This window comes from Salmo salar, chromosome ssa18 (assembly GCF_905237065.1).
Source record: "Salmo salar chromosome ssa18, Ssal_v3.1, whole genome shotgun sequence".
NCBI lineage: Eukaryota > Metazoa > Chordata > Actinopteri > Salmoniformes > Salmonidae > Salmo > Salmo salar.
Window position 1 is genome coordinate 46167736 of NC_059459.1, and position 23364 is coordinate 46191099.

At 41.5% G+C, this 23364-nt stretch overlaps 1 protein-coding gene across 1 annotated transcript in view; it reads left to right on the plus strand.

Moving 5' to 3' along the window:
- Positions 1-7470, plus strand: part of LOC106577405 (ryanodine receptor 2) — a 117305-nt gene extending 109835 nt beyond the window's left edge. Inside the window, exons 20-22 of the mRNA XM_045701188.1 lie at positions 1932-2032; positions 4793-4844; positions 6681-7470. Of these exons, the coding sequence (XP_045557144.1) occupies positions 1932-2032; positions 4793-4844; positions 6681-6776 (249 nt within the window). The 3' untranslated portion in view covers positions 6777-7470. The remainder of the gene's footprint in view (positions 1-1931; positions 2033-4792; positions 4845-6680) is intronic.
- Positions 7471-23364: the final 15894 nt, after the last annotated feature.

The window sequence follows — 23364 nt, forward strand, 5'->3', positions numbered from 1 at the left end:
AGGCTAGTTTAACAGGTCATATTCCCACAGCTCTGAAACAGAGACTAGTTTAACAGGTAGTCATATTCCCACAGTGCTGAAACAGAGACTAGTTTAACAGGTAGTCATATTCCCACAGTGCTGAAACAGAGACTAGATTAACAGGTAGTTATATTCCCACAGTGCTGAAACAGAGACTAGTTTAACAGGTAGTCATGGCCTCCCAAGTGTCTCAGCGGTCTAAGGCACTGCATCGCTGTGTTGCGGCGTCACTACAGCCTGGGGTTCGATCCCTGGCTGTTTCACAACCGGCCGTGACCCGGAGTCCTATAGGGCGGTGCACAATTGGCCCAGCGTCATCTGAGTTAAGGGAGGGTTTGGCCGAGGGGTTGGCCGCGTTCTAGCGACTCCTTTTGGCGGACCGGGCGCCTGCAAGCTAGCCTCGGTCGTCAGTTGAATAGTGTTTCCTCCGACACGTTGGCGCGGCTGGCTTCCGGGTTAAGCGGGCGGTGTGTTAAGAAGCGGCGAGGCTTGGCGGGTCACGACCTTCGACATCTCCCGAGCCTGTCGGAGTGTTAACAGCGACGAGACAAGACAGGAAGCCTGGCTGATACGGTGGCTGATCTCTCAGAGGGTCATCTGAGGACAACAACAACAAACAGTTTCACTGATGAGGATCAACAGCTCGTCCTCGGAAGATCGCTGGAGGAACTAAGTTCAGATGTTACTCAACAGCTAAAGGGGAGATAATATTATGGGATGTTCAGGATTACTGTTACAGGACACTAGTATCCTCAAGACTACTGTTAGCCCATGGCTAAACAGGAGAAAGAGAGAGTCAGGACAATGATAGCCTGCAGGACCAATCTGCATGCTGAACAGTGTGTATGATATTGGATGCATCCCAAATAACACCCTATTCCCTTTATAGTGCACTACTTTTAACCAGAGCCCTATAGGCCATGGTACCGTTTGGGAAGGCATCCATGGACACTAGGGCTAGATGACTCCTAGTCGTAGGGAGGGGAGGCAAAGCAGCAATGATTGATTGTATTGTCAGCTGAAGGGCTATTGACTGGTTAGGTTAAAACTAACTCATCTGACAGGAAAATCATAACTGGTATCTGACACCATGAGTTCTCTAACCTCTCCACGGGGGGTCCCCAAGATGTTTCACTATTTAGTTGTAGCTCTGAACTTTCTCACCTGATTGACCTAGTGAAAGGGCTTGATGATTAGTTGACAAGTTGAATCAGGTGAGCTAGCTGTGGAATAGTTAAATACATGGAACTGTTGGGGACCTGAGGAGAGGTTGGAGAATGTCTGGGGACCAGAGGAGAGGTTGGAGAACGTCTAGGGACCCGAGGAGAGGTTGGAGAACGTCTGGGGACCTGAGGAGAGGTTGGAGAACGTCTGGGACCAGAGGAGAGGTTGGAGAACGTCTGGGACCAGAGGAGAGGTTGGAGAATGTCTGGGGGTCCTGGGGAGAGGTTGGAGAACGTCTGGGGGTCCTGAGGAGAGGTTGGAGAACGTCTAGGGACCAGAGGAGAGTTTGCAGAACGTCTGGGGGTCCTGAGGAGAGGTTGGGGAACGTCTAGGGACCAGAGGAGAGGTTGGAGAACGTCTAGGGACCAGAGAAGACATTGGATAATGTCTGGGGGACCTGAGGAGAGGTTGAAGAACGTCTGGGGACCAGAGGAGACGTTGGAGAACGTCTGGGGGTCCTGAGGAGAGGTTGAAGAACCACTGTCTTATACAGTCTGATGCTCTGGATCTGTGTCTTCCCTCATTGTAGAATTTGGTAATAGATGTGAAACACTGGTATTGGAAATTAAAAATGATATGAATCTGAGCCGTCTTGCCCCGTGTGTTGAGTGACATGTAGAGAGATTGAGGTTGGCTGGCAGCATCACACTGGCAGCATCACATACAGACTTGTCTTTCTCTTGCAGACCAAATGCTTCATCTGCGGAATAGGAAACGACTACTTTGACACAGTACCTCACGGCTTCGAAACCCACACCCTGCAGGAGCACAACTTGGCCAACTATCTGTGAGTAGAGACATACGTCCACCCCTGTCGTCTCCAGTCAGTGTCCAGAGTCTGTTAGAGACATACGTCCACCCCCTGTCGTCTCCAGTCAGTGTCCAGAGTCTGTCAGAGACATACGTCCACCCTGTCATCTCCAGTCAGTGTCCAGAGTCTGTCAGAGACATACAGTGCGGGAAAAAAGTATTTGATCCCCTGCTGATTTTGTAAGTTTGCCCACTTACAAAGAAATTATCAGTCTATAATTTTAATAGTAGGTTTATTTGAACAGTGAGAGACAGAATAACAACGAAAAAATCAAGAAAAACGCATGTCAAAAATGTTATAAAATGATTTGCATTTTAATGAGGAAAATAAGTATTTGACCCCTCTGCAAAACATGACTTAGTACTGGTGGCAAAACCCGTGTTGGCAATCACAGCGGTCAGACGTTTCTTGTAGTTGGCCACCAGTTTTGCACACATCTCAGGAGGGATTTTGTCCCACTCCTCTTTGCAGATCTTCTCCAAGTCATTAAGGTTTCGAGGCTGACGTTTGGCAACTTGAACCTTCAGCTCCCTCCACAGATTTTCTATGGGATTAAGGTCTGGAGACTGGCTAGGCCACTCCAGGACCTTAATGTGCTTCTTCTTGAGCCACTCCTTTGTTGCCTTGGCCGTGTGTTTTGGGTCATTGTCATTCTGGAATACCCATCCACGACCCATTTTCAATACCCTGGCTGAGGGAAGGAGGTTCTCACCCAAGATTTGATGGTACATGGCCCCATCCATCGTCCCTTTGATGCGATGAAGTTGTCCTGTCCCCTTAGCAGAAAAATATCCCCAAAGCATAATGTTTCCACCTCCATGTTTGACGGTGGGGATGATGTTCTTGGGGTCATAGGCAGCATTCCTCCTCCTCCAAACACGGCGAGTTTAGTTGATGTCAAAGAGCTCCATTTTGGTCTCATCTGACCACAACACTTTCACCAGTTGTCCTCTGAGTCATTCAGATGTTCATTGGCAGACTTCAGACGGGCCTGTATATGTATTCTTGAGCAGGGGGACCTTGCGGGCGCTGCAGGATTCCAGTCCTTCACGGCGTAGTGTGTTACCAATTGTTTTCTTGGTGACTATGGTCCCAGCTGCCTTGAGATTATTGACAAGATCCTCCCGTGTAGTTCTGGGCTGATTCCTCACCGTTCTTATGATCATTGCAACTCCACGAGGTGAGATCTTGCATGGAGCCCCAGGCCGAGGGATATTGACAGTTCTTTTGTGTTTCTTCCATTTGCGAATAATCGCACCAAATGTTGTCACCTTCTCACCAAGCTGCTTGGTGATGGTCTTGTAGCCCATTCCAGCCTTGTGTAGGTCTACAATCTTGTCCCTGACATCCTTGGAGAGCTCTTTGGTCTTGGCCATGGTGGAGAGTTTGGAATCTGATTGATTGATTGCTTCTGTGGACAGGTGTCTTTTTACAGGTAACAAGCTGCGGTTAGGAGCACTCCCTTTAAGAGTGTGCTCCTAATCTCAGCTCGTTACCTGTATAAAAGACACCTGGGAGCCAGAAATCTTTCTGATTGGGAGGGGGTCAAATACTTATTTCCCTCATTAAAATGCAAATCAATTTATAAAATTTTTGACATGCGTTTTTCAGGATTTTTTTGTTGTTATTCTGTCTCTCAATGTTCAAATAAACCTACCATTAAAATTATAGACTGATCCTTTCTTTGTCAGTGGGCAAACGTACAAAATCAGCAGGGGATCAAATACTTTCCCCCCCCACTGTACGTCCCCCCTGTCATCTCCAGTCAGTGTCCAGAGTCTGTCAGAGACGGATGTCCACCCTGTCGTCTCCAGTCAGTGTCCAGAGTCTGTCAGAGACATACGTCCACCCTGTCATCTCCAGTCAGTGTCCAGAGTCTGTCAGAGACATACGTCCACCCTGTCATCTCCAGGCAGTGTCCAGACTCTGTTAGAGGGGACACAGTTATGAGGTTTAGCTTACTACTGTGTCCACTTCCCCTCCCCCTTTAACTTTTACAATTTTTAATTTTACCTTTATTTAACTAGGCAAGTCAGTTAAGAACAAATTCTTATTTTCAATGACGGCCTACCGGGGAACAATGGGTTAACTGCCTTGTTCAGGTGCAGAAATGTTGTCTTGTTGGTTCTGCAGAGCAGCTAGAGTGAAAAGGAGTGGGGAGAGAGTGGACACCCCTGTTTTGTCCCTCTTTCTAAAGTCTTTCCTGCTAGATAACAGCGTGTCTCTATGTTGCGTTAGGAGGCTATTGATCACGTAGTCATGCGGAGTAGAGAGAAGATCAGGAAGTAGAGGGAATTAAACCAACTGATTTCCTGCTCTATTCTGCTCCACATTCTGTTAAAAGGGGCAATCGGCGTTTGAAATCATAAACAAAGTTTTGTCCCCGCCTCTGTTTTTTGGTATAAAGATGAGGGATGGGGCTGGAGAAATGGAACCACTCTCAAATTCCTAGACAGAGCTATGGAGGACTGACCATCCATGAGATCTTAACGATGGTTTAACCATGTTTTAGAGACTGTACAGGGGTTGTCGACTTTGTTACCGAACACTGGAATAACAAAAGCTTGTATTTTGGGTTTGTGATGTTGACTTTGTTACCAAACACTGGAATAACAAAAGCTTGTATTTTTGGGTTTGTGATGCGATATGAAAGTTAAACTATCTGTCAGCTGTCTGATTGAAATTATCCTAATTCTAAATGCCTTTCTGTTTTGTGGCCCTTTTTTTGCTTTCCAGCTTTTTTGTAATGTATCTCATTAACAAAGATGAAACAGAGCACACAGGCCAGGTAAGAGTCTCAGGTTTACACCTCAAATGGCACCTGATTCCCTATGTAGTGCACTCCTTTTGACCAGAGCACATAGGGTCCATAGGGTCCCTAGTCGAATGTAGTGCACTATAAAGGTAATAGGGTGCGATTTTGGACACAAGTACACACAAAATAAAAGTTTTCTTCCCATCACTCACACAACAATCTTATTCCTCCCCAGTGGTGTTAGCTCTGCACCGCGCCTCAGAGGAGAAAACACCTTTATTGTTTTATCATCAGCATTATGCTCCGTCACTCTCTGAACACACACTTAGACTACAATGACTACAACAAATACAAACCAGGAAGAGAACCATTTAACCTCAGGGAAATGACTACAACACATACAGACCAGGAAGAGAACCATTTAACCTCCAGGGAAATGACTACAACACATACAAACCAGGAAGAGAACCATTTAACCTCAGGGAAATGACTACAACACATACAAACCAGGAAGATAACCATTTAACCTCCAGGGAAATGACTACAACACATACAAACCAGGAAGAGAACCATTTAACCTCCAGGGAAATGACTACAACACATACGAAAACTCCAAAAAGACAAATCTCCAGATCACGTAGGCCACATTTGTCCAGGTTATCATTTTCATTGCACCTTAGTGGAGTTATTGTATGTTAGTGGAGAGGCCATTGACTTGTGACTGTAGAGGTACATTATCCTGGATGGTAGCCATCTTTATTACTACTTGTTATATATTAAATCAACCGTCTGATACCCCTCCCTTTTCCTCCCCTCCCTCCCCCTGCCCTCCCTTTTCCTCCCCTCCCTTCCCTCTCTATCCTTCCCTCCTCCCCCTTCCCTCCCTTTCCTCCCCTCCCTCCCTCCCCCTTCCCTCTCTATCCTCCCCCCTTCCCTCTCTATCCTTCCTTCCCTCCCTCCCCCCTTCCCTCTCTATCCTCCCCTCCCTCCCCCTTCCCTCTCTATCCTCCCCTCCCTCCCCCTTCCCTCTCTATCCTTCCCTCCCTCCCCCTTCCCTCTCTATCCTTCACTCCCTCCCCCTTCCCTCTCTATCCTTCCCTCCCTCCCCCCTTCCCTCTCTATTCTCCCCCTTCCCTCTCTATCCTCCCCTCCCTCCCCCTTCCCTCTCTATCCTCCCCTTCCCTCCCTATCCTCCCCCCTTCCCTCTCTATCCTTCCCTCCCTCCCCCTTCCCTCTCTATCCTCCCCTCCCTCCCCCCTTCCCTCTCTATCCTCCCCTCCCTTCCCCTTCCCTCTCTATCCTCCCCTCCCTCCCCCTTCCATCTCTATCCTCCCCTTCCTCCCCCTTCCCTCCCTTTCCTCCCCTCCCTCCCCCCCTTCCCTCTCTATCTTCCCTCTCTATCCTCCCCCCTTCCCTCTATATCCTCCCCCTCTTCCCTCTCTATCCTCCCCCCCTCCCCCTTCCCTCTCTATCCTTCCCCTTCCCTCTCTATCCTCCCCCTCCCTCCCCCCCTTCCCTCTCTATCCTCCCCTCCCTCCCCCTTCCCTCTCTATCCTCCCCTCCCTCCCCCCATTCCCTCTCTATCCTCCCTCCTCCCCCTTCCCTCTCTATCCTCCCTCCCTCCCCCTTCCCTCTCTATCCCTCCTCCCTCCCCCTTCCCTCTCTATCCTCCCCCCCTCCCCCCTTCCCTCTCTATCCTCCCTCCCTCCCCCCTTCCCTCTCTATCCTTCCCTCTCTATCCTTCCTTCCCCCTTCCCTCTCTATCCTTCCCTCCCTCCCCCTTCCCTCTCTATCCTCCCTCCCTCCCCCTTCCCTCTCTATCCTCCCCTCCCCCTTCCCTCTCTGTCCTCCCCTCCCCCCTGTCTCCAGGAGTCATACGTGTGGAAGATGTATCAGGAACGGTGTTGGGAATTCTTCCCTGCCGGAGACTGTTTCCGTAAACAATACGAAGACCAGCTCAACTGATGACTGAATCACCTGATCAATTCAACTGACTACTGATCAGCTGATCTATTGATCCAGATGCAGAGACTCGTCCTTTCTATACTGATCAATGTGAAAGAGGGGCTGTTTTCGTCACCTTCCTTTGTCAGCTAGCCCCACGCCGTTTGGAAATGCTTTCCAGACACTTTACATAATAATATAATAACGCTGATTATTTAACTGTATAATGTCCTTCCTTGGGGTACGTTTGGAACACAAGACTGTGTTCTGACTTTTTTGAGGACTTTTTGAGGACTTAATGCTTCATCTATACATTTGCTTTTAATAATTCCACATTGATGACAAGCAAACTAAATGATTGGAGGGGAGATAGGGGGAGGACGCTGAAGAAAAGGAGGAGAGAAAAAAAAGGACTAAAACCAAACTGCTTTTTGGGATATCCATGAGACGTGTTTCTCCAGAGAACACATGAATAAATAAAAAAAAGGCTGTTTTGTTGCTCGTCCTCTAACGCCTCAGGAATGACATGGCGTACAGTACTGTACAGTACATACAGTAGATGAAGGGCAGGCCCAGCGGATAGAGGGCTGGACCAAAGGGGGGGGACATGATGAGGAAACAGTGCCTTACCAAGCCGGGTCTGAGCAGAGCTATACAAGCTGGAGAAATGAGAGGAATGTTTAGATGGCATCATCAACGCATCATGTGGAGACACACACAGATACACACTGGGGGGGAAGAGAGAGAAAGAGAGAGAAAAGGATGAGAGAGAGAATGAAGGAGGGAGGGAGAGAGAGAGAGAGAGAAGGATGAGAGAGAAAAGGAGAGAGAGAGAGGGAGGGAGGGAGAGAGAGAGAGAGAGAGAATGAAGGAGGGAAGGAGGGAAGGAGGGAGAGAGAGAGAAGGAGAGAGAGAGAGAGTGAAGGAGGGAGGGTTGGAGGGAGGGAAAGAGAGAGAGAGAGAGAATGAAGGAGGGAGGGAGGGAGAATATGGGGTCTTCTTCATATCGAACTCTGGACACTGGTATCTCACCACTTGTTCTTTTAGGGGGGGGATACTGCTCTTATGCAATCCAGCAACAGAGTTAACTCTTTATATACAAGTTCTACAAAACATCTCAGAAAATATGTTTCATTGCATGTTTATTATGCAAGTTTAATGAAAAGTTTAAGGAATAAAGACGACGTAAAATTGATCTTTGTCACAACCAAAATGTTTTGTCTAGGGTTCAAGATGACTTCGACCAAGACCATCTCTATAGTATTTACGTGTTGTGGGCCGTCAGTGTAAAATGTACAGACCATCAGCCAAGAATACCGATCAAATAATACTGGGTCATCTGCTTTCTTTCATCCTCACTCTGTGTTTTATTAATAAGGTAACGGCCCATAGTGCTTCGGGCCAACAACAAAAAATTGCTTTTTCTTACTTGTTATACAGAATAATTGTGAAACCATTGCAATAACAGATCAACGGGCAGCAGCTTACTTAATAAGTGGTCGCCAATATTTGACTGGTGTAATGAATATTGAACACCGAGCTCACAGTAATACCAATGACAAATAACCTGTCGCCATAATACTGTACCGTGTAGAGTTGTGAGTACCTGCGTGTGACCTGCTGTACAAGGGGAAGCTAAGATACAAATGGAGCTGCATGATTTTTGTCAAATAAAATGATTATTTATTGATGCGTGGAGAGGAGAACATTCTTGCCATGCCAGTGAGAGGCTCAGCTCAGCTAGCTAGCTCAGCCTCTGTAAGCCGAAAGTCAACCAGATGCCCTTTATCTCTGGGGGGCCAGAGACCCTTTATCAGTCCATCTCTGGGGGGCCAGGGACCCTTTATCTCTGGGGGGCCAGAGACCCTTTATTAGTCCATCTCTGGGGGGCCAGAGACCCTTTATCAGTCCATCTCTGGGGGGCCAGAGACCCTTTATCTCTGGGGGGCCAGAGACCCTTTATCTCTGGGGGGCCAGGGAACCTTTATCAGTCCATCTCTGGGGGGCCAGAGAACCTTTATCTCTGGGGGGCCAGAGAACCTTTATCAGTCCATCTCTGGAGGGGGGGCAGGGAACCTTTATCTCTGGGGGCCAGAGACACTTTATCAGTCCATCTCTGGGGGGCCAGGGACCCTTTATCTCTGGAAGGCCAGAGACTCTTTATCAGTCCATCTCTGGGGGCCAGAGACCCTTTATCAGTCCATCTCTGGGGGGCCAGGGAACCTTTATCTCTGGGGGGCCAGAGACCCTTTATCAGTCCATCTCTGGGGGCCAGAGACCCTTTATCTCTGGGGGAGCCAGAGACCCTTTATCAGTCCATCTCTGGGGGGCCAGGGACCCTTTATCTCTGGGGGGGCCAGGGAACCTTTATCAGTCCATCTCTGGGGGGCCAGAGACCCTTTATCTCTGGGGGGCCAGAGAACGTTTATCAGTCCATCTCTGGGGGCCAGGGAACCTTTATCAGTCCATCTCTGTGGGGCCAGAGACCCTTTATCTTTGGGGGGCCAGAGAACCTTTATCGGTCAATCTCTGGGGGGGCAGAGACCCTTTATCTCTGGGGGGCCAGGGAACCTTTATCTCTGGGGGGCCAGAGACCCTTTATCAGTCCATCTCTGGGGGGGCAGAGACCCTTTATCTCTGGCGGGCCAGAGACCCTTTATCTCTGGGGGGCCAGGGACCCTTTATCTCTGGGGGGCCAGAGACCCTTTATCAGTCCATCTCTGGGGGCCAGGGAACCTTTATCTCTGGGGGGCCAGAGACCCTTTATCAGTCCATCTCTGGGGGGCCAGAGACCCTTTATCAGTCCATCTCTGGGGGGCCAGGGAACCTTTATCAGTCCATCTCTGGGGGGCCAGGGAACTTTTATCTCTGGGGGGCCAGGGAATGGAGGAGAGGAGAAGAGAAGATGAGAACAGAATATGACAGGGAGGGAAGGGGTGGAGAGGACACAATGACCATCCCAAACAGCCACAGGCAGAACATATAATGAATTAGTAGTACTGACAACATATAATGAATTAGTAGTGCTTACAGGTGGAGTGGAGGAGGAGAAACGTCCATCCCATTTCAACATGTCCATCCACACAGAATAGAAAAGCTGAAAGGCCTGAAACCCAGTCTGGGTTCTGAAGGTGAGTGTTAGATGGGAGAGCCAGAAAGCACAGCAGTATTCCTAATGACCATATTATTACAGCACACGTCACTATGTCAACAGTATTCCTAATGACCATATTATTACAGGACACATCACTATGTCAACAGTATTACTAATGACCATATTATTACAGGACTCGTCACTATGTCAACAGTATTCCTGATGACCATATTATTACAGATACAGGACACGTCACTATGTCAACAGTATTCCTAATGACCATATTATTACAGGACACGTCACTATGTCAACAGTATTCCTAATGACCATATTATTACAGGAGATGTCTCTATGTCAACAGTATTCCTAATGACCATATTATTACAGGACACGTCACTATGTCAACAGTATTCCTAATGACCATATTATTACAGGACACGTCACTATATAAACAGTTTTCCAAATGACCATATTATTACAGGACATGTCACTATGTCAACAGTATTCCTAATGACCATATTATTACAGGACACGTCTCTATGTCAACAGTATTCCTAATGACCTTATTATTACAGAACACGTCACTATGTCAACAGTATTCCTAATGACCATATTATTACAGATACAGGACACGTCACTATGTCACCAGTATTCCTAATGACCATATTATTACAGGACACGTCACTATGTCAACAGTATTCCTGATGACCATATTATTACAGATACAGGACACATCACTTTGTCAACAGTATTCATATTGACCATATTTTTACAGATACAGGACACGTCACTATGTCAACAGTATTCCTGATGACCATATTATTACAGATACAGGACACGTCACGATGTCAACAGTATTCCTAATGACCATATTATTACAGGAGACGTCTCTATGTCAACAGTATTCCTAATGACCATATTATTACAGGACACGTCACTATGTCAACAGTATTCCTGATGACCATATTATTACAGATACAGGACACATCACTATGTCAACAGTATTCCTAATGACCATATTATTACAGGACACGTCTCTATGTCAACAGTATTCCTAATGACCATATTATTACAGGACACGTCACTATGTCAACAGTATTCCTGATGACCATATTATTACAGATACAGGACACATGACTTTGTCAACAGTATTCATATTGACCATATTTTTACAGATACAGGACACGTCCCTATGTCAACAGTATTCCTAATGACCATATTATAACAGGACACGTCACTATGTCAACAGTATTCCTAATGACCATATTATTACAGGACACGTCACCATGTCAACAGTATTCCTGATGACCATATTATTACAGGACACGTCACCATGTCAACAGTATTCCTGATGACCATATTATTACAGATACAGGACACATCACTATGTCAACAGTATTCCTAATGACCATATTATTACAGGACACGTCACTATGTCAACAGTATTACTAATGACCATATTATTACAGGACTCGTCACTATGTCAACAGTATTCCTGATGACCATATTATTACAGATACAGGACACGTCACTATGTCAACAGTATTCCTATTGACCATATTATTACAGATACAGGACAAGTCACTATGTCAACAGTATTCCTAATGACCATATTATTACAGGACACGTCACTATGTCAACAGTATTCCTAATGACCATATTATTACAGGAGAAGTCTCTATGTCAACAGTATTCCTAATGACCATATTATTACAGGACACGTCACTATGTCAACAGTATTCCTAATGACCATATTATTACAGGACACGTCACTATATAAACAGTTTTCCTAATGACCATATTATTACAGGACATGTCACTATGTCAACAGTATTCCTAATGACCATATTATTACAGAACACGTCTCTATGTCAACAGTATTCCTAATGACCTTATTATTACAGAACACGTCACTATGTCAACAGTATTCCTGATGACCATATTATTACAGATACAGGACACATCACTATGTCAACAGTATTCCTAATGACCATATTTCATTATGACCATATTATTACAGATACAGGACACATCACTATGTCAACAGTATTCCTAATGACCATATTATTACAGCAGACACGTCACTATGTCAACAGTATTCCTGATGACCATATTATTACAGAACAGGACACGTCACTATGTCAACAGTATTCCTAATGACCATATTATTACAGATACAGACACGTCTCTATGTCAACAGTATTCCTAATGACCATATTATTACAGCAGGACACGTCACTATGTCAACAGTATTCCTAATGACCATATTATTACAGGACACGTCACTATGTCAACAGTATTCCTAATGACCATATTATTACAGGACACGTCACTATGTCAACAGTATTCCTAATGACCATATTATTACAGGACACGTCTCTATGTCAACAGTATTCCTAATGACCATATTATTACAGATAACACGTCACTATGTCAACAGTATTCCTAATGACCATATTATTACAGATCAGGACACGTCACTATGTCAACAGTGTTCCTAATGACCATATTATTACAGGACACATCACTATGTCAACAGTATTCCTAATGACCATATTATTACAGATACAGGACACGTCACTATGTCAACAGTATTCCTAATGACCATATTATTACAGATACAGGACACGTCACTATGTCAACAGTATTCCTAATGACCATATTATTACAGTACAGACACGTCACTATGTCAACAGTATTCCTAATGACCATGTTATTACAGGACACGTCTCTATGTCAACAGTATTCCTAATGACCATATTATTACAGGACACGTCACTATGTCAACAGTATTCCTGATGACCATATTATTACAGATACAGGAAACGTCACTATGTCAACAGTATTCCTAATGACCATATTATTACAGGACACGTCTCTATGTCAACAGTATTCCTAATGACCATATTATTACAGGACACGTCACTATGTCAACAGTATTCCTGATGACCATATTATTACAGATACGACACGTCACTATGTCAACAGTATTCCTAATGACCATATTTTTACAGATACAGGACCGTCCCTATGTCAACAGTATTCCTAATGACCATATTATCAACAGGACACGTCACTATGTCAACAGTATTCCTAATGACCATATTATTACAGGACACGTCACCATGTCAACAGTATTCCTAATGACCATATTATTACAGGACACGTCACCATGTCAACAGTATTCCTGATGACCATATTATTACAGATACAGGACACATCACTATGTCAACAGTATTCCTAATGACCATATTATTACAGGACACGTCACTATGTCAACAGTATTCCTAATGACCATATTATTACAGGACACGTCACTATGTCAACAGTATTCCTGATGACCATATTATTACAGATACAGGACACGTCACTATGTCAACAGTATTCCTATTGACCATATTATTACAGACAGGACACGTCACTATGTCAACAGTATTCCTAATGACCATATTATTACAGGACACGTCACTATGTCAACAGTATTCCTAATGACCATATTATTACAGGACACGTCTCTATGTCAACAGTATTCCTAATGACCATATTATTACAGGACACGTCACTATGTCAACAGTATTCCTAATGACCATATTATTACAGGACACGTCACTATGTAAACAGTATTCCAAATGACCATATTATTACAGGACACGTCACTATGTCAACAGTATTCCTAATGACCATATTATTACAGGACACGTCTCTATGTCAACAGTATTCCTAATGACCTTATTATTACAGGACACGTCACTATGTCAACAGTATTCCTAATGACCATATTATTACAGACAGGACACGTCACTATGTCAACAGTATTCCTAATGACCATATTATTACAGGACACGTCACTATGTCAACAGTATTCCTAATGACCATATTATTACAGATACAGACACATCACTTTGTCAACAGTATTCCTGATGACCATATTATTACAGATACAGGACACGTCACTATGTCAACAGTATTCCTAATGACCATATTATTACAGAACAGGACACGTCACTATGTCAACAGTATTCATAATGACCATATTATTACAGGACACGTCTCTATGTCAACAGTATTCCTAATGACCATATTATTACAGGACACGTCACTATGTCAACAGTATTCCTAATGACCATATTATTACAGATACAGGACACGTCACTATGTCAACAGTATTCCTAATGACCATGTTATTACAGGACACGTCTCTATGTCAACAGTATTCCTAATGACCATATTATTACAGGACACGTCACTATGTCAACAGTATTCCTGATGACCATATTATTACAGATACAGGACACGTCACTATGTCAACAGTATTCATATTGACCATATTATTACAGATACAGGACACGTCACTATGTCAACAGTATTCCTAATGACCATATTATAACAGGACACGTCACTATGTCAACAGTATTCCTAATGACCATATTATTACAGGACACGTCACCATGTCAACAGTATTCCTGATGACCATATTATTACAGGACACGTCACCATGTCAACAGTATTCCTGATGACCATATTATTACAGATACAGGACACGTCACTATGTCAACAGTATTCCTAATGACCATATTATTACAGGACACGTCACTATGTCAACAGTATTCCTAATGACCATATTATTACAGGACACGTCACTATGTCAACAGTATTCCTAATGACCATATTATTACAGACAGGACACGTCACTATGTCAACAGTATTCCTAATGACCATATTATTACAGATACAGGACACGTCACTATGTCAACAGTATTCCTAATGACCATATTATTACAGATACAGGACACGTCACTATGTCAACAGTATTCCTAATGACCATATTATTACAGGAGACGTCTCTATGTCAACAGTATTCCTAATGACCATATTATTACAGGACACGTCACTATGTCAACAGTATTCCTAATGACCATATTATTACAGGACACGTCACTATGTCAAACAGTATTCCTAATGACCATATTATTACAGGACACGTCACTATGTCAACAGTATTCCTAATGACCATATTATTACAGAACAGACACGTCACTATGTCAACAGTATTCCTAATGACCTTATTATTACAGGACACGTCACTATGTCAACAGTATTCCTGATGACCATATTATTACAGATACAGGACACATCACTTTGTCAACAGTATTCCTATTGACCATATTATTACAGATACAGGACACGTCACTATGTCAACAGTATTCCTAATGACCATATTATTACAGAACACGTCACTATGTCAACAGTATTCCTAATGACCATATTATTACAGGACACGTCACCATGTCAACAGTATTCCTGATGACCATATTATTACAGATACAGGACACGTCACTATGTCAACAGTATTCCTAATGACCATATTATTACAGATACAGGGCACGTCACTATGTCAACAGTATTCCTGATGACCATATTATTACAGATACAGGACACGTCACTATGTCAACAGTATTCCTAATGACCATGTTATTACAGGACACGTCTCTATGTCAACGGTATTCCTAATGACCATATTATTACAGGACACATCACTATGTCAACAGTATTACTAATGACCATATTATTACAGGACTCGTCACTATGTCAACAGTATTCCTGATGACCATATTATTACAGATACAGGACACGTCACTATGTCAACAGTATTCCTAATGACCATATTATTACAGGAGACGTCTCTATGTCAACAGTACTCCTAATGACCATATTATTACAGGACACATCACTATGTCAACAGTATTCCTATGGACCATATTATTACAGATACAGGGCACGTCACTATGTCAACAGTATTCCTGATGACCATATTATTACAGATACAGGACACGTCACTATGTCAACAGTATTCCTAATGACCATGTTATTACAGGACACGTCTCTATGTCAACGGTATTCCTAATGACCATATTATTACAGGACACATCACTATGTCAACAGTATTACTAATGACCATATTATTACAGGACTCGTCACTATGTCAACAGTATTCCTGATGACCATATTATTACAGATACAGGACACGTCACTATGTCAACAGTATTCCTAATGACCATATTATTACAGGAGACGTCTCTATGTCAACAGTACTCCTAATGACCATATTATTACAGGACACGTCACTATGTCAACAGTATTCCTAATGACCATATTATTACAGGACACGTCACTATGTCAACAGTATTACTAATGACCATATTATTACAGGACTCGTCACTATGTCAACAGTATTCCTGATGACCATATTATTACAGATACAGGACACGTCACGATGTCAACAGTATTCCTAATGACCATATTATTACAGGAGACGTCTCTATGTCAACAGTATTCCTAATGACCATATTATTACAGGACACGTCACTATGTCAACAGTATTCCTGATGACCATATTATTACAGATACAGGACACATCACTATGTCAACAGTATTCCTAATGACCATATTATTACAGGACACGTCTCTATGTCAACAGTATTCCTAATGACCATATTATTACAGGACACGTCACTATGTCAACAGTATTCCTAATGACCATATTATTACAGATACAGGACACATCACTTTGTCAACAGTATTCATATTGACCATATTATTACAGATACAGGACACGTCACTATGTCAACAGTATTCCTAATGACCATATTATTACAGGACACGTCACTATGTCAACAGTATTCCTAATGACCATATTATTACAAGACTCGTCACTATGTCAACAGTATTCCTGATGACCATATTATTACAGATACAGGACACGTCACTTTGTCAACAGCATTCCTAATGACCATATAATAACAGGAAACGTCACTATCTCAACAGTATTCATATTGAACATATTATTACAGGACACGTCTCTATGTCAACAGTATTCCTAATGACCATATTATTACTGGACACGTCACTATGTCAACAGTATTCCTATTGACCATATTGTAAAAGATACAGGACACATCACTATGTCAACAGTATTCCTAATGACCATGTTTTTACAGGACACGTCTCTATGTCAACAGTATTCCTAATGACCATATTATTACAGGACACTTCACTATGTCAACAGTATTCCTGATGACCATATTATTACAGATACAGGACACATCACTTTGTCAACAGTATTCATATTGACCATATTATTACAGATACAGGAAACGTCACTATGTCAACAGTATTCCTAATGACCATATTATAACAGGACACGTCACTATGTCAACAGTATTCCTAATGACCATATTATTACAGGACACGTCACCATGTCAACAGTATTCCTGATGACCATATTATTACAGATACAGGACACATCACTATGTCAACAGTATTCCTAATGACCATATTATTACAGGACACGTCTCTATGTCAACAGTATTCCTAATGACCTTATTATTACAGAACACGTCACTATGTCAACAGTATTCCTAATGACCATATTATTACAGATACAGGACACGTCACTATGTCACCAGTATTCCTAATGACCATATTATTACAGGACACATCACTATGTCAACAGTATTCCTGATGACCATATTATTACAGATACAGGACACATCACTTTGTCAACAGTATTCATATTGACCATATTTTTACAGATACAGGACACGTCCCTATGTCAACAGTATTCCTAATGACCATATTATTACAGGACACGTCACCATGTCAACAGTATTCCTGATGACCATATTATTACAGATACAGGACACATCACTATGTCAACAGTATTCCTAATGACCATATTATTACAGGACACGTCACTATGTCAACAGTATTACTAATGACCATATTATTACAGGACTCGTCACTATGTCAACAGTATTCCTGATGACCATATTATTACAGATACAGGACACGTCACTATGTCAACAGTATTCCTATTGACCCTATTATTACAGATACAGGACACGTCTCTATGTCAACAGTATTCCTATTGACCATATTATTACAGTTACAGGACACGTCACTATGTCAACAGTATTCCTATTGACCATATTATTACAGATACAGGACAAGTCACTATGTCAACAGTATTCCTAATGACCATATTATTACAGACACAGGACACGTCACTATGTCAACAGTATTCCTAATGACCATATTATTACAGGAGACGTCTCTATGTCAACAGTATTCCTAATGACCATATTATTACAGGACACGTCACTATGTCAACAGTATTCCTAATGACCATATTATTACAGGACACGTCACTATATAAACAGTTTTCCTAATGACCATATTATTACAGGACATGTCACTATGTCAACAGTATTCCTAATGACCATATTATTACAGAACACGTCTCTATGTCAACAGTATTCATAATGACCTTATTATTACAGAACACGTCACTATGTCAACAGTATTCCTGATGACCATATTATTACAGATACAGGACACATCACTATGTCAAAAGTATTCATATTGACCATATTTTTACAGATACAGGACACGTCACTATGTCAACAGTATTCCTAATGACCATATTATAACAGAACACGTCAATATGTCAACAGTATTCATAATGACCATATTATTACAGGACACGTCACCATGTCAACAGTATTCCTGATGACCATATTATTACAGATACAGGACACATCACTATGTCAACAGTATTCCTATGGACCATATTATTACAGATACAGGACACGTCACTATGTCAACAGTATTCCTGATGACCATATTATTACAGATACAGGACACGTCACTATGTCAACAGTATTCCTAATGACCATGTTATTACAGGACACGTCTCTATGTCAACAGTATTCCTAATGACCATATTATTACAGGACACGTCACTATGTCAACAGTATTACTAATGACCATATTATTACAGGACTCGTCACTATGTCAACAGTATTCCTGATGACCATATTATTACAGATACAGGACACGTCACTATGTCAACAGTATTCCTAATGACCATATTATTACAGGAGACGTCTCTATGTCAACAGTACTCCTAATGACCATATTATTACAGGACACGTCACTATGTCAACAGTATTCCTAATGACCATATTATTACAGGACACGTCACTATGTCAACAGTATTACTAATGACCATATTATTACAGGACTCGTCACTATGTCAACAGTATTCCTGATGACCATATTATTACAGATACAGGACACGTCACGATGTCAACAGTATTCCTAATGACCATATTATTACAGGAGACGTCTCTATGTCAACAGTATTCCTAATGACCATATTATTACAGGACACGTCACTATGTCAACAGTATTCCTGATGACCATATTATTACAGATACAGGACACATGACTTTGTCAACAGTATTCATATTGACCATATTGTAAAAGATACAGGACACATCACTATGTCAACAGTATTCCTAATGACCATATTATTACAGATACAGGACACGTCACTATGTCACCAGTATTCCTAATGACCATATTATTACAGGACACATCACTATGTCAACAGTATTCCTGATGACCATATTATTACAGATACAGGACACATCACTTTGTCAACAGTATTCATATTGACCATATTTTTACAGATACAGGACACGTCCCTATGTCAACAGTATTCCTAATGACCATATTATTACAGGACACGTCACCATGTCAACAGTATTCCTGATGACCATATTATTACAGATACAGGACACATCACTATGTCAACAGTATTCCTAATGACCATATTATTACAGGACACGTCACTATGTCAACAGTATTACTAATGACCATATTATTACAGGACTCGTCACTATGTCAACAGTATTCCTGATGACCATATTATTACAGATACAGGACACGTCACTATGTCAACAGTATTCCTATTGACCATATTATTACAGATACAGGACACGTCTCTATGTCAACAGTATTCCTATTGACCATATTATTACAGTTACAGGACACGTCACTATGTCAACAGTATTCCTATTGACCATATTATTACAGATACAGGACACGTCACTATGTCAACAGTATTCCTAATGACCATATTATTACAGACACAGGACACGTCACTATGTCAACAGTATTCCTAATGACCATATTATTACAGGACACGTCACTATGTCAACAGTATTCCTAATGACCATATTATTACAGGACACGTCACTATGTCAACAGTATTCCTAATGACCATATTATTACAGGACACGTCTCTATGTCAACAGTATTCCTAATGACCTTATTATTACAGGACACGTCACTATGTCAACAGTATTCCTGATTACCATATTATTACAGATACAGGACACGTCACTATGTCAACAGTATTCCTATTGACCATATTTTTACAGATACAGGACACGTCACTATGTCAACAGTATTCCTAATGACCATATTATAACAGGACACGTCACTATGTCAACAGTATTCCTAATGACCATATTATTACAGGACACGTCACCATGTCAACAGTATTCCTGATGACCATATTATTACAGATACAGGACACATCACTATGTCAACAGTATTCCTATGGACCATATTATTACAGATACAGGACACGTCACTATGTCACCAGTATTCCTAATTACCATATTATTACAGATACAGGACACGTCACTATGTCAACAGTATTCCTAATGACCATGTTATTACAGGACACGTCTCTATGTCAACAGTATTCCTAATGACCATATTATTACAGGACACGTCACTATGTCAACAGTATTACTAATGACCATATTATTACAGGACACGTCACTATGTCAACAGTATTCCTGATGACCATATTATTACAGATACAGGAAACGTCACTATGTCAACAGTATTCCTAATGACCATATTATTACAGGACACGTCTCTATGTCAACAGTATTCCTAATGACCATATTATTACTGGAAACGTCACTATGTCAACAGTATTCCTAATGACCATATTATTACAGGACACGTCACTATGTCAACAGTATTCCTAATGACCATATTATTACAGTACAGACACGTCACTATGTCAACAGTATTCCTAATGACCATATTATTACAGGACACGTCACTATGTCAACAGTATTCCTAATTACCATATTATTACAGGACACGTCTCTATGTCAACAGTATTCCTAATGACCTTATTATTACAGAACACGTCACTATGTCAACAGTATTCCTGATGACCATATTATTACAGATACAGGACACATCACTATGTCAACAGTATTCCTATTGACCATATTTTTACAGATACAGGACACGTCACTATGTCAACAGTATTCCTAATGACCATATTATACAGGACACGTCACTATGTCAACAGTATTCCTAATGACCATATTATTACAGGACACGTCACCATGTCAACAGTATTCCTGATGACCATATTATTACAGATACAGGACACGTCACTATGTCAACAGTATTCCTAATGACCATATTATTACAGATACAGGACACGTCACTATGTCAACAGTATTCCTAATGACCATATTATTACAGATACAGGACACGTCACTATGTCAACAGTATTCCTAATGACCATGTTATTACAGGACACGTCTCTATGTCAACAGTATTCCTAATGACCATATTATTACAGGACACATCACTATGTCAACAGTATTACTAATGACCATATTATTACAGGAGACGTCTCTATGTCAACAGTACTCCTAATGACCATATTATTACAGGACACGTCACTATGTCAACAGTATTCCTAATGACCATATTATTACAGGACACGTCACTATGTCAACAGTATTCCTAATGACCATATTATTACAGGACACGTCACTATGTCAACAGTATTCCTGATGACCATATTATTACAGATACAGGACACGTCACTATGTCAACAGTATTCCTAATGACCATATTATTACAGGAGACGTCTCTATGTCAACAGTATTCCTAATGACCATATTATTACAGGACACGTCACTATGTCAACAGTATTCCTGATGACCATATTATTACAGAAGGACACATCACTATGTCAACAGTATTCCTAATGACCATATTATTACAGAACAGGACACGTCACTATGTCAACAGTATTACTAATGACCATATTATTACAGATACAGGACACGTCACTATGTCACCAGTATTCCTAATGACCATATTATTACAGGACACGTCACTATGTCAACAGTATTCCTGATGACCATATTATTACAGATACAGGACACATCACTTTGTCAACAGTATTCATATTGACCATATTATTACAGATACGGACACGTCCCTATGTCAACAGTATTCCTAATGACCATATTATTACAGGACACGTCACCATGTCAACAGTATTCCTAATGACCATATTATTACAGATACAGGACACATCACTATGTCAACAGTATTCCTAATGACCATATTATTACAGGACACGTCACTATGTCAACAGTATTCCTAATGACCATATTATTACAGGACACGTCACTATGTCAACAGTATTCCTGATGACCATATTATTACAGACGACACGTCACTATGTCAACAGTATTCCTATTGACCATATTATTACAGATACAGACACGTCTCTATGTCAACAGTATTCCTATTGACCATATTATTACAGTTACAGGACACGTCACTATGTCAACAGTATTCCTAATGACCATATTATTACAGATACAGGACAAGTCACTATGTCAACAGTATTCCTAATGACCATATTATTACAGAACAGGACACGTCACTATGTCAACAGTATTCCTAATGACCATATTATTACAGGAGACGTCTCTATGTCAACAGTATTCCTAATGACCATATTATTACAGGACACGTCACTATGTCAACAGTATTCCTAATGACCATATTATTACAGAACACGTCACTATATCAACAGTATTCCTAATGACCATATTATTACAGGACACGTCACTATGTCAACAGTATTCCTAATGACCATATTATTACAGGACACGTCTCTATGTCAACAGTATTCCTAATGACCTTATTATTACAGGACACGTCACTATGTCAACAGTATTCCTGATGACCATATTATTACAGATACAGGACACATCACTTTGTCAAAAGTATTCATATTGACCATATTTTTACAGATACAGGACACGTCACTATGTCAACAGTATTCCTAATGACCATATTATAACAGAACACGTCACTATGTCAACAGTATTCCTAATGACCATATTATTACAGGACACGTCACCATGTCAACAGTATTCCTGATGACCATATTATTACAGATACAGGACACATCACTATGTCAACAGTATTCCTATGGACCATATTATTACAGATACAGGACACGTCACTATGTCAACAGTATTCCTGATGACCATATTATTACAGATACAGGACACGTCACTATGTCAACAGTATTCCTAATGACCATGTTATTACAGGACACGTCTCTATGTCAACAGTATTCCTAATGACCATATTATTACAGGACACGTCACTATGTCAACAGTATTACTAATGACCATATTATTACAGGACTCGTCACTATGTCAACAGTATTCCTGATGACCATATTATTACAGATACAGGACACGTCACTATGTCAACAGTATTCCTAATGACCATATTATTACAGGAGACGTCTCTATG